Source organism: Scyliorhinus torazame, chromosome 19, assembly GCF_047496885.1.
Source record: "Scyliorhinus torazame isolate Kashiwa2021f chromosome 19, sScyTor2.1, whole genome shotgun sequence".
NCBI lineage: Eukaryota > Metazoa > Chordata > Chondrichthyes > Carcharhiniformes > Scyliorhinidae > Scyliorhinus > Scyliorhinus torazame.
Window position 1 is genome coordinate 116,255,040 of NC_092725.1, and position 12,634 is coordinate 116,267,673.

General features: G+C 49.0%; 1 protein-coding gene across 1 annotated transcript in view; it reads left to right on the top strand.

Annotated features, from left to right (window-relative positions):
• Positions 1-12,634, top strand: part of yeats4 (YEATS domain containing 4) — a 28,031-nt gene extending 15,397 nt beyond the window's left edge. The window contains exon 7 of the mRNA XM_072485084.1: positions 12,107-12,634. Coding sequence (XP_072341185.1) covers positions 12,107-12,276 — 170 coding nt within the window. The 3' untranslated portion in view covers positions 12,277-12,634. The remainder of the gene's footprint in view (positions 1-12,106) is intronic.

Below are 12,634 nucleotides of genomic sequence, written 5' to 3' on the forward strand. Positions count from 1 at the left end.
CACCACTACAAACCTTCCTACAATTTGAAAAATATCCTTTGACCATTACTCTCCACTTCCTATTATTTGGCCAACTTTTTAACCACGTTGGTATTGTCCTTTTATTCCATTAACTATAACCTTTCTCAAGTCTGTTGTGTGGCACTGTACCGAATGCCTTCTGAAAGCCCAAGTGCACCTCACCAACGGCATTACCCTCATTAACCCTTTCTGTTGCCTCAAAGAAACTCTAGTAAGTTAGGCAAACACAATTTACTGGTTAGAAATCCACTCTGGCTCTTCCTAATCATAGAATAATATAATTTACAGTGCAGAAGGAGGCCATTTGGCCTTTTGAGTCTTCACCGACCCTTGGAAAGAGCACCCCACCTAAGTCCACCCCTCCACCCTATCCCTGTCACCCAGTAACTCCACCTGACCTTTTTGGACACTAAGGGCAATTTATCATAGTCAATCCACCTAAGCTGCACATCTTTGGACTGTGGGAGGAAACCCACGCAGACACGGGGAGAATGTGAGGACTCCGCACAGATATTGTGACTACAAATTCTATCCCAAATAATTGTTTCGAGAAGCTTGGTGTGGGATTATTTTTGCTGTAGAAAATTATCCTGAACACATTCTTGGAACTTTTGCCCCTCTCAGCTTTTTACACAACCATTGCCAGTGTATATTCGGGTAATTAAAGTCCCCCATTAAAACCACTTTATAATGTTTGCATTTCTCTGTAATTTCCCTCAAATTTCATCTTCTACAGCCTTCTCACTAGTTTGCTGTCTGTAGACTACACCGAGCAATGCAATTGCACCCTTTTTTTTAGAGCTATAGCCAAATTGTTTCTGTCGTTGGAACTCTCTGGGACATCCTCTTTCTCCAGCACTCTGCTTAACCAATACCACCACTCCTCCCCTTCTTTCGTGAAGACCTTATGCCCATGAATATTTAACACCCATGGAACATAGAACAAACAGTGCAGAAGGAGGCCATTCGGCCCATCAAATCTGCACCAACCCACTTAAGCCCTCACTTCCACCCTATCCCTGCAACCCAACAACCCCTCCTAACCTTTTTGGTCACTAAGGACAATTTATCATGGCCAATCCACCTAACCTGCACGTCTTTGGACTGTGGGAGGAAACCGGAGCACCCGGATGAAACCCACGCAGACACTGGGAGAACGTGCAGACTCCGGTGAACCTGGGACCCTGGCACTGTGAAGCCACAGTGCTATCCACTTGTGCTGCCCAGTATTACCCTTCCTTGAGCCAGGTCTCTGTTATCACTGCAACATAGTATTTCCACAATGACCTCTGTGCCTGTAATTCCCCAATCTTATTTACTATACTTGCTGTATTCAAATGCACGCATAGTCACCCTGATTTACTTCTTACCACCCACCTATGCACATTTTATTGGCTAGCAATGCAGGAGCGCCCATAGCATAAATCCAACATTAAAAGTAATCTGCCTTTCCAGCTCAGAAGTGTATTATTTTTTTTTTTTTTAAATAATATTTTATTGAAAATTTTTGGTCAACCAACACAGTACATTGTGCATCCTTTACACAACATTGTAACAATACAGATAATAATGACCTTTTTTAAATTTAAACAAAAACAACAACAAATAAATAAATATTAAATAACAAAAAAAAAAATATATATAAAAACTAGCCCTAATTGGCAACTGCCTTGTCTCAGGCCACACACCCCCCCATCCCCCCCCCCCCCCCCCCCCCCCCAAGTCCTGGGCCGCTGCTGCTGCCTTCTTTGTTCTCCCCTATCTATCTTTCCGCAAGATATTCGACGAACGGTTGCCACCGCCTAGTAAACCCTTGAGCCGACCCCCTTAGGACGAACTTAATCCGCTCTAACTTTATGAACCCCGCCATATCATTTATCCAGGTCTCCACCCCCGGGGGCTTGGCTTCTTTCCACATTAGCAATATTCTGCGCCGGGCTACTAGGGACGCAAAGGCCAAAACATCGGCCTCTTTCGCCTCCTGCACTCCCGGCTCTTGTGCAACCCCAAATATAGCCAACCCCCAGCTTGGTTCGACCCGGACTCCTACTACTTTCGAAAGCACCTTTGTCACCCCCATCCAAAACCCCTGTAGTGCCGGGCATGACCAAAACATATGGGTATGATTCGCTGGGCTTCTCGAGCACATCGCACACCTATCCTCCACCCCAAAAAATTTACTGAGCCGTGTTCCAGTCATATGTGCCCTGTGTAATACCTTAAACTGAATCAGGCTTAGCCTGGCGCACGAGGACGACGAGTTTACCCTGTTTAGGGCATCTGCCCACATCCCCTCCTCAATCTCCTCCCCTAGCTCTTCTTCCCATTTCCCTTTTAGGTCGTCCATCATAGTCTCCCCTTCGTCTCTCATTTCCCTATATATATCCGACACCTTACCGTCCCCCACCCATTTCTTTGAGATGACTCTGTCCTGCACCTCTTGTGTCGGGAGCTGCGGGAATTCCCTCACCTGCTGCCTCGCAAAAGCCCTCAATTGCATGTACCTGAATGCATTCCCTTGGGGCAACCCATATTTCTCGGTCAGCGCTCCCAGACTCGCAAACTTCCCATCCACAAATAGATCTTTCAATTGCGTTATACCTGCTCTTTGCCACATTCCATATCCCCCATCCATTCCCCCCGGGGCAAACCTATGGTTGTTTCTTATCGGGGACCCCCCCAGTGCTCCGGTCTTTCCCCTATGTCGTCTCCACTGTCCCCAAATCTTCAGTGTAGCTACCACCACCGGACTCGTGGTATAGTTCCTTGGTGAGAACGGCAATGGGGCTGTCACCATAGCCTGCAGGCTGGTCCCCCTACAGGACGCCCTCTCTAATCTCTTCCACGCCGCTCCTTCCTCCTCTCCCATCCACTTACTCACCATTGAAATATTAGCGGCCCAATAATACTCACTTAGGCTCGGTAGTGCCAGCCCCCCCCTATCCCTACTACGCTGTAAGAATCCCTTCCTCACTCTCGGAGTCTTCCCGGCCCAAACAAAACCCATGATACTCTTTTCTATCCTTTTGAAAAAAGCCTTCGTGATCACCACCGGGAGGCACTGAAACACAAAAAGGAATCTCGGGAGGACCACCATCTTAACTGCCTGCACCCTCCCTGCCATTGACAATGCTACCATATCCCATCTCTTGAAATCTTCCTCCATCTGTTCCACCAACCGCGTCAAATTTAGCCTGTGCAATGTGCCCCAATTCTTAGCTATCTGGATCCCCAGGTAACGAAAGTCTCTTGTTACCTTCCTCAACGGTAGGTCTTCTATTTCTCTTCTCTGCTCCCCTGGATGCACCACAAACAGCTCACTCTTTCCCATGTTCAATTTATACCCTGAAAAATCCCCAAACTCCCCAAGTATCCGCATTATTTCTGGCATCCCCTCCGCTGGATCCGCCACATATAGTAGCAGATCATCCGCATATAAAGATACCCGGTGTTCTTCTCCTCCCCTAAGTATTCCCCTCCATCCCTTGGAACCTCTCAGCGCTATCGCCAGGGGCTCAATCGCCAGTGCAAACAGTAATGGGGACAGAGGACATCCCTGCCTAGTCCCTCTATGGAGCCGAAAATATGCCGATCCCCGTCCATTCGTGACCACACTCGCCACTGGGGCCCTATACAACAGCTGCACCCATCTAACATACCCCTCTCCGAACCCAAATCTCCTCAACACCTCCCACAGATAATCCCACTCCACTCTATCAAATGCTTTCTCGGCATCCATCGCCACTACTATCTCCGTTTCACCCTCTGGTGGGGCCATCATCATTACCCCTAACAACCTCCGTATGTTCGTGTTCAGCTGTCTCCCCTTCACAAACCCAGTTTGGTCCTCATGAACCACCCCCGGGACACATTCCTCTATTCTCATTGCCATTACCTTGGCCAAGACCTTGGCATCTACATTGAGGAGGGAGATTGGTCTGTAGAACCCGCATTGTAGCGGATCCTTTTCCTTCTTTAAAAGAAGCGATATCGTTGCTTCTGACATAGTCGGGGGCAGTTGTCCCCTTTCCTTTGCCTCGTTGAAGGTCCTCGTCAGTAGCGGGGCGAGCAAGTCCAAATATTTTTTGTAAAATTCAACTGGGAATCCGTCCTGCTCTTCCACCTTGGGAATTTCCAGCCGATTCAAAAACTCCATCATTCTCTCCCTCCCATCCGGGGGTTGAGCTTCATACAATTTTTTATAAAATGTCTTAAACACTTCATTCACTCTCTCCGCTCCCCGCTCCGTCTCTCCATCTTCGTCTCTCACCCCCCCTATTTCCCTCGCTGCTCCCCTTTTCCTCAATTGGTGTGCCAGCAATCTGCTCGCCTTCTCTCCATATTCATACTGTACACCCTGCGCCTTCCTCCATTGTGCCTCTGCAGTGCCTGTGGTCAGCAAGTCAAATTCCACATGCAGCCTTTGCCTTTCCCTATACAGTCCCTCCTCCGGTGCTTCCGCATACTGTCTGTCCACCCTCAAAAGTTCTTGCAACAACCGCTCCCGTTCCTTACTCTCCTGCTTCCCTTTATGTGTCCTTATTGATATCAGCTCCCCCCTAACCACCGCCTTCAACGCCTCCCAGACCACTCCCACCTGAACCTCCCCATTGTCATTAAGTTCCAAGTACTTTTCAATGCATCCCCTCACCCTTAAGCACACCCCCTCATCCGCCATTAGTCCCATATCCATTCTCCAGGGTGGACGCCCTCTTGTTTCCTCCCCTATCTCCAAGTCTACCCAGTGTGGGGCATGATCCGAAATGGCTATAGCCGTATATTCCGTTCCCCTCACCCTCGGGATCAATGCCCTACCCAACACAAAAAAGTCTATGCGTGAATAGACTTTATGGACATAGGAGAAAAACGAGAACTCCTTACTCCTAGGTCTACTGAATCTCCACGGGTCCACCCCTCCCATCTGCTCCATAAAATCCTTAAGCACCTTGGCTGCTGCCGGCCTCCTACCAGTCCTGGACTTCGACCTATCCAGCCTTGGTTCCAACACCGTGTTGAAGTCTCCCCCCATTATCAGCTTTCCGGTCTCTAGGTCTGGGATGCGTCCTAGCATTCGCCTCATAAAATTGGCATCGTCCCAATTCGGGGCATACACGTTTACCAACACCAGCATCTCTCCCTGTAATTTGCCACTCACCATCACGTATCTGCCCCCGTTATCCGCCACTATAGTCTTTGCCTCGAACATTACCCGCTTCCCCACTAATATAGCCACCCCCCTGATTTTCGCATCCAGCCCCGAATGGAACACCTGCCCTACCCATCCTTTGCGCAGCCTAACCTGATCTATCAGTTTCAGGTGCGTTTCCTGTAACATGACCACATCTGCTTTAAGTTTCTTAAGGTGTGCGAGTACTCGTGCCCTCTTTATCGGCCCGTTAAGCCCCCTCACGTTCCACGTGATCAGCCGGGTTGGGGGGCTTCCCACCCCCCCCCCCCCCTTGCCGGTTAGCCATCATCTTTTTCCAGCTTCTCGCCCAGTTCCCACGCGGCTGTATTTCTCCCAGACGGTGCCCCCCCGCCCATCCTTTCCCGCACCCACTCCCCCCTTTCCCCAGCAGCAGCAACCCCGTAATTCCCCCCTCCCCCCCCCCCCCCCCCCGCTAGACCCCCCGCTAGCGTAATTACTCCCCCCATGTTGCTCCCAGAAGTCAGCAAACTCTGGCTGACCTCGGCTTCCCCCCGTGATCACGGCTCGCCCCGTGCGGCGCCCCCTCCTTCCTGCTTCTCTATTCCCGCCATAATTATCATAGCGCGGGAACCAAGCCCGCGCCTCTCCCTCGGCCCCGCCTCCCATGGCCAACGCCCCATCTCCTCTCCCTCCCCACCTCCCCCCATCACCACCTGTGGGACAAAGAAAAGTTACCATACCGCAGGATTAATCATACAATCCCTCTTCGCCCCCCCCCCCCCACTCGTCCCACCACTTTGTCCAAACGTTCATTTTCGTAGTCCAATCATTCCAATTTTTCTTCTACAATAAAAGTCCACGCTTCATCCGCCGTCTCAAAGTAGTGGTGCCTCCCTTGATATGTGACCCACAGTCTTGCCGGTTGCAGCATTCCAAACTTTATCTTTTTTTTGTGAAGTACCGCTTTGGCCCGATTAAAGCTCGCCCTCCTTCTCGCCACCTCCGCACTCCAATCTTGATAGACGCGGATCACCGCGTTCTCCCATTTACTACACCGAGTTTTCTTCGCCCATCTAAGGACCATTTCTCTATCCTTAAAACGGAGAAATCTCACCACTATGGCTCTGGGAGTTTCTCCTGCTCTCGGTCCTCGCACCATAACTCGGTATGCTCCCTCCACCTCCAACGGACCCGTCGGGGCCTCCACTCCCATTAACGAGTGCAGCATCGTGCTCACATATGCCCCGACGTCCGCCCCCTCCACACCTTCAGGAAGGCCAAGAATCCTCAAGTTGTTCCTCCTTGCGTTATTTTCCAGTGCCTCCAACCTCTCCACAGATCGTTTCTGGTGTGCCTCCTGTATCTCCGACTTCACCACCAGGCCCTGTATGTCGTTTTCATTCTCTGCTGCTTTCGCCTTCATGACCCGAAGCTCCTGCTCCTGGGTCTTTTGTTCCTCTTTCAGCCCTTCAATCGCCTGTAATATCGGGGCCAACAACTCTTTCTTCATTTCCTTTTTTATCTCCTCCACGCAGCGTTTCAAAAACTCTTGTTGTTCAGGGCCCCATATGAAACTGCCACCTTCCGACGCCATCTTGGTTTCTGCTTGCCTTCCTTGCCGTTGTTCCAAAGGATCCGCTGCAATCCGGCCACTTTCCTCTCCTTTTTCCATCCGTGTCCAGGGGGAACACCCTTCTGGTTTACCGCACGGTGTTTTCAGCCGTTAAAATTGCCGTTGGGGCTCCTATCAAGAGCCCAAAAGTCCGTTTCACAGGGAGCTGCCGAAACGTGCGACTCAGCTGGTCATCGCCGCACCCGGAAGTCCCAGAAGTGTATTGTTAAGGCTTATACTTCAGTGAAGTACAGGGAGTGCTACACTGTCAGAGACTCCGCCTTTTAAATCAGACATTGATTTGAAGCTCAGTGCCTTTCCAGATGGATTTTAAGTTCTTAACACATTATCTGAAGAGGAATGAGTTCGAGAGAAATTGCGGCGAGTGCTAACCAATGTTCAGTCCAAATTTACTAGAATGATTTACAGCACAGAAGGAGACCCTGGTGTCCATGACAGCCGAAAAAGAATCCCACCTTCCAGCTCTTAGTTTGTAATACCGACTAAATTGATTAACTGAGGGACTTCCGGTGACGGCGGGCGGGCGGCAGCCGCTCGTTGGAGGGCTCCCGTTCGGGACCGGCATTGTCGGGGGTTAACGGCCAGTCATAGGGCCAGCGAAGGCAGTAAAAGTCGGGAGACAGCACAGAGGAGAAAAATGTCGAAGAGCAACAAAGAAACGGCCATGAAAAAAGCGGCTGAAAGTCCGTTGGGGAATGGAAAGGTCACTGCGGGGTCAGTAAAGAAAACGGAGGCTGGAGCACCAGGGGAGGCCGCAGTGCTTACGGCTGAAGGAATAACTAAGGTGATGGCTGCGGAATTCGAAAAGCAGTTTGCGCAATGCATGGAGACGGTGAGGAAGGAGATGAGGGAGGTTTTGAGTGCGCTGGTGGAGGAGGCGATTTCCCCGGTGATGACGGCGGTGGCGAGCGCAGTGGCGGAGGTGCGAGAGCAAGGGGAGGTACTGAAGGAAGTGGAGGAGACGTTATTGCAGCACGGTGATCAACTTGCCTCGATGGGGAAGGAGATGCGGAAGGTGATGGACATTAACAAGGATCTGCGAGGAAAAATGGAAGACCTGGAAAACAGATCCAGGCGACAGAATTTGAGGATTGTGGGGCTGCCCGAAGGAGTTGAAGGACCGAAGCCGACTGGGTATTTTGCCGCGATGCTGGCAAAACTATTGGGGGAGGGGGAGGATCCTTCCTGATATGAACTGGATCGGGCTCATTGGTCGTGGAGGCCTGTACCAAAGGCGAGTGAGCCGCCAAGGGCAGTGACTCTGTGCTTCCGTAGGTACAGTGTGAAGGAGAAGGTCCTGAGCTGGGCCAAGCAGAAGCGGGTGGTGCAGTGGGCTGGAGCTGGTATACGTGTATACCAGGACTTTACGGTGGAGCTGGCAAGGAGGCGGGCTGCCTTCAACCGGGTGAAGAGGGCACTGTACATTAGCAAGCTGCAGTGCGGCATTGTATATCCAGCGAAGCTGAGGGTGACTTATAAGCTCAGGGACTTTTATTTTGGAATGGCGGAAGCAGCGGAGGAGTTTGCAAAGGCAGAAGGACTGTGGCAGAACTGAGAAATTGTGAAATGGCCATGTGCCGATATAACCTCATGACTGTATTTTCTTCTTTTTTGTTTCACTGCGCGTGGATGTAGGGGCTAAAGGAGCCAATGTGGTATATATTTGGACAAGGGAAGTGATGGGACTTTCACTCGAAATGAGGGCTCTTTGGGGTGTAGGTGGATATCCGGGGTTTGTGTGCTAAAAGGGGATCTTTGGGCTTTCCTAGGGCCGGGCAAGGGGGAAAGGGACCCGGACAGGGGCCTCCACGCTGGCTGGTTTAAGCCGGCCAGTGAACGGGAGGGAGGTGGGGGGAGGGGCTGCGGCCATCGGAGCCTGGCAGAACAGGGTCCGAGTGGTATAGCCGGAATGTTGGGGGGAAGGAACAGAGGTTGGGAGGAGGAGTTTTACAAGGTGCAGTGGACGGGAGGAGCTGGAGACTTGGTGGGGGGGGTGGGGGGGGGGGTACAACTCTTGGGTATAATGTACGGTACTCTTTCAGAGGCTGGATGGCGTTGAGTGTAGGAGAGGAGGGGGAGTTGACTCAATAGGTCAATGGTGACCATGGGCGTTCCTGGACTCCCTTTTTCTTTTTCTCTTTTGTTTTTTGTTTCCACCGTGGGAGGGTTTGGTTTATTGGATGCATATATTGACAGGTGGGCCGTTGTTTGGGGTGGTGGCAGGATGGGATCATTATTATTGTTAAGGGGATTGATTTTGTATTTGTTACCATTTACTGTTTGTGGGTGGGGTGTAAATCTTTGAAGGAAAATGTGAAAATGTAGAATTAAAAAAAATATATATATTTTTAAAAATTGATTAACTGGTCATTTAACCTAGTTGCTTTTTTCGGTGCCTTGCTGTGCAAACATTGGCTGTTGTGGTTGCCCACATAAATGTAATTCATTTAACTTTCTGAAAAGTGCTCATCTTGTATAGAGCTTATATCCTCCTGCGGTAATAGTTTACAAAAGTAGTGCCAGTCCCTCACCATTTTAGCCCTTCAAGTATGAACCTAGCCACCATGTACAGCAGGTTAATTAGTTGTGCAAGTTACACCACAGCCAGGCTCAATCCTGTTCACAACCCAAGTCCACATAGTGGGATAGGAATTGGATGCGAAAATTGCCCCTTAATTGAAAAAAAAGAATTGGGTATTCTAATTTTTTTTTTAAATTCCAATTAAGGGGCAATTTAGCATGGCCAATCCACTTACCCTGCACACCTTTGGGATGTGGGGTGAGACCCACACAGACACGGAGAATGTGCAAACTCCACACGGACAGCGACCCGAGGCCGGGTTCGAACCTGGGTCCTCGGCACTGAGAGGCAGCAATGCTAACCACTGTGCCTCCCCTAATATTGACTTTTTAATATAGTTACACCCATAATCTGAGGAAGACGTTATATTTTCTCCATCTCTTATTCTCCCTGCCCTTTTTTTTGTTAGCTACGCTTTTTTAAAGCTCCTCAGTGTAAGGGTAATCAGTACTGTGATTAGAACATTTATCCATTTTGTTCACCCAGCATTGATGCCAAGCACGTCCTAACTGAGTACAGCACATGCCAGCTGGAGAGGAAAGCTTGTGCTACTCTGGGCCAACAATGTACCTTAACCATGCTCCGCCTGTTCGGGGAATTCTCGGGGTATAGGCTAAACATGGGGAAGAGTGAATTATTTGTGATACATCCAGGGTACCAGAGTAGAGAGATAGAAGGCTTACCGCTAAGGAAAGTGGAAAGAAACTTCCGATACCTGGGGATTCAGATCGCTAGGAGCTGGGGAACCTTGCACAGACTTAATCTGACACGGCTGGTAGAACAAATGGAGGAGGACTTCAAGAGGTGGGACATGCAGCCTTTATCGCTGGCGGGCAGGGTGCAAGTAATTAAGATGATGGTCCTCCCGAGGTTCTTATTTGTATTTCAATGTCTCCCTATATTAATCACCAGGACCATTTTTAATAAAATAGATAGGAGCATCGTGAGCTTTGTGTGGGCAGGGAAAGTTCCGAGAGTAAGGAGGGGGTTCCTTCAGCGCAGTAGGGACAGAGGAGGACTGGCACTACCGAACTTGGGAGATTGCCACATTGGCGGCCCAATAGTAATGATACGTAGATGGATGATGGAGGGTGAGGGAGCGGCGTGGAAAAGACTGGAGAGAAAGTCCTGTAAAGGGACGAGTTTAGAGGCGCTGGTGACGGCACCGCTACCGCTCTCGCCTAAAAAGTATACCACGAACCCGGTGGTGGCGGCAACACGGAACATATGGGGACAGTGGAGGCGACAGAGAGGGGTGCGGGGAGCCCTGGTGGGGTCCCCTATCAGGAACAACCATAGGTTCGCCCCAGGAAGAATGGATGGAGGATTTCAGAGCTGGTACCAGTTGGGAATTAGGAAGGTGGGAGATTTATTCATAGATGGGACTTTTGCGAGCTTTGGAGCATTGGAGGAAAAGTATAAGTTACCCCGGGGAAATTTCTTGAGATATATGCAGGTGAGGGTGTTTACTAGACAACAGGTGAGGGAATTTCCGTTGCTCCCGACACGGGGGATACAGGACAGGGTGCTTTCAGGGGTGTGGGTCGGAGAGGGCAAGGTGTCAGAGATTTACAGAGAGATGAGGGAAGAGGGGGAGGAGTCGGTGGGAGAACTAAAGGGAAAGTGGGAAGAAGAATTAGGGGAGGAGATAGAAGAGGGTATGTGGGCTGATGCCCTAAGCAGGGTAAACTCCTCTTCCTCATGCGCCAGGCTTAGCCTGATTCAATTTAAGGTACTACATAGAGCACACATAACGGGGGCAAGATTGAGCAGGTTCTTTGGAGTGGAGAACAAATGTGGGAGATGTGGCGGGAGCCCGGCAAACCAAGCACATATGTTTTGGGCGTGCCCGGCACTGGAAGGATATTGGAAGGGAGTGACGGGAGTGATCTCGCAGGTGGTGAAGACCCGGGTCAAACCAAGCTGGGGGGTTAGCTCTATTTGGAGTTGCGGAAGAGCCGGGAGTGCAGGAGGCGAAAGAGGCCGATGTCGTGGCCTTTGCGTCCCTAGTAGCCCGGCGCAGGATCCTACTCGTGTGGAAGGAGGCGAAACCCCCCGGACTGGAGGCCTGGGTAAATGATATGGCGGGGTTTATTAAACTGGAGCAGATAAAGTTTGCCCTGAGAGGATCGGCTCAAGGGTTCACCAGGCGGTGGCAGCCATTTCTCGACTACCTAGGGGAACGTTAGAGGGGAGATGGATGACCAGCAGCAGCAGCCCAGGGGGAAGGGGGGGGGGGTTAGTTTAGTTTAGGCCAATAGATAATGGGGTTTTGTTACTTGTGTATTGTTAAAATTTTCTGATTTGTTTTCGTTGCGTCGGCTTTGTAAGAGGGAAAAATGTTGTTTAGAAAAACTTTTCAATAAAATATATTTTTAAAAAAACATGCTCCGCCTGAGAACGACATTTAACTTGAGAATCATTAAAACCTGGTGTATGCTTCAGTATATCTATGTAAAATATACTAATTATCCATTTTTGGTTTGATTTGAAACTGAATGATTTAATTTTAAAAAGCTCTTAGTTTTTCGTAACTAGAATCCCAAGTCCAAAGACAATCCATAATTCACCCCAAAATTCAAACTTATTGAAGAAGGAGCTTTAAAGTACAGATAAACAGTTACATCGACAATTTTGTGACTATTTAAATAACTGTCAGCAGATCTGTACAAAAGTGTTATTTATACTTCTTATGGTAAAGCTTACTGTGTTTTTTTTTTAGTCGCAGAGCTGGAGGTGAAAACCAGGGAAAAACTGGAAGCTGCCAAGAAGAAGACCAGCTTTGAAATTGCAGAGTTTAAAGAAAGATTGAAAGCAAGCCGTGAAGCCATCAACTATTTAAAGAGTGAAATTAAAAAGATTGAAGATGATGATCAGGGAAAGGAAACTTGAAAAATACTCATTAAATTAACTAGAAATCCTTACAAGAAGAATTTAATGCCATTTGCTGAGGACACAAGCAAAAGTTTGCATTGCCTGCTCAATGCCTTGAGGTCAAATTATTCAATCAAGTTATACTTTGGAGAACCCAGAGCTAATTTTTTTTTAGTTTTGAAATGAACTTGTTTACATTTAACTTGACAATCCCATCTTGAACAAGCCAACTGGTGATCCAAACAGTATTGTCCAACAAAGAAAAAAAGGGAAAGGATGTGGACTTTCTGTGTATGCGTTTTTATGTTTTATATTTAAGGTATTTGTTAAAGTTGATTATAAAGCATATGTCTAAATAAATCAATTTTTCTTTAAA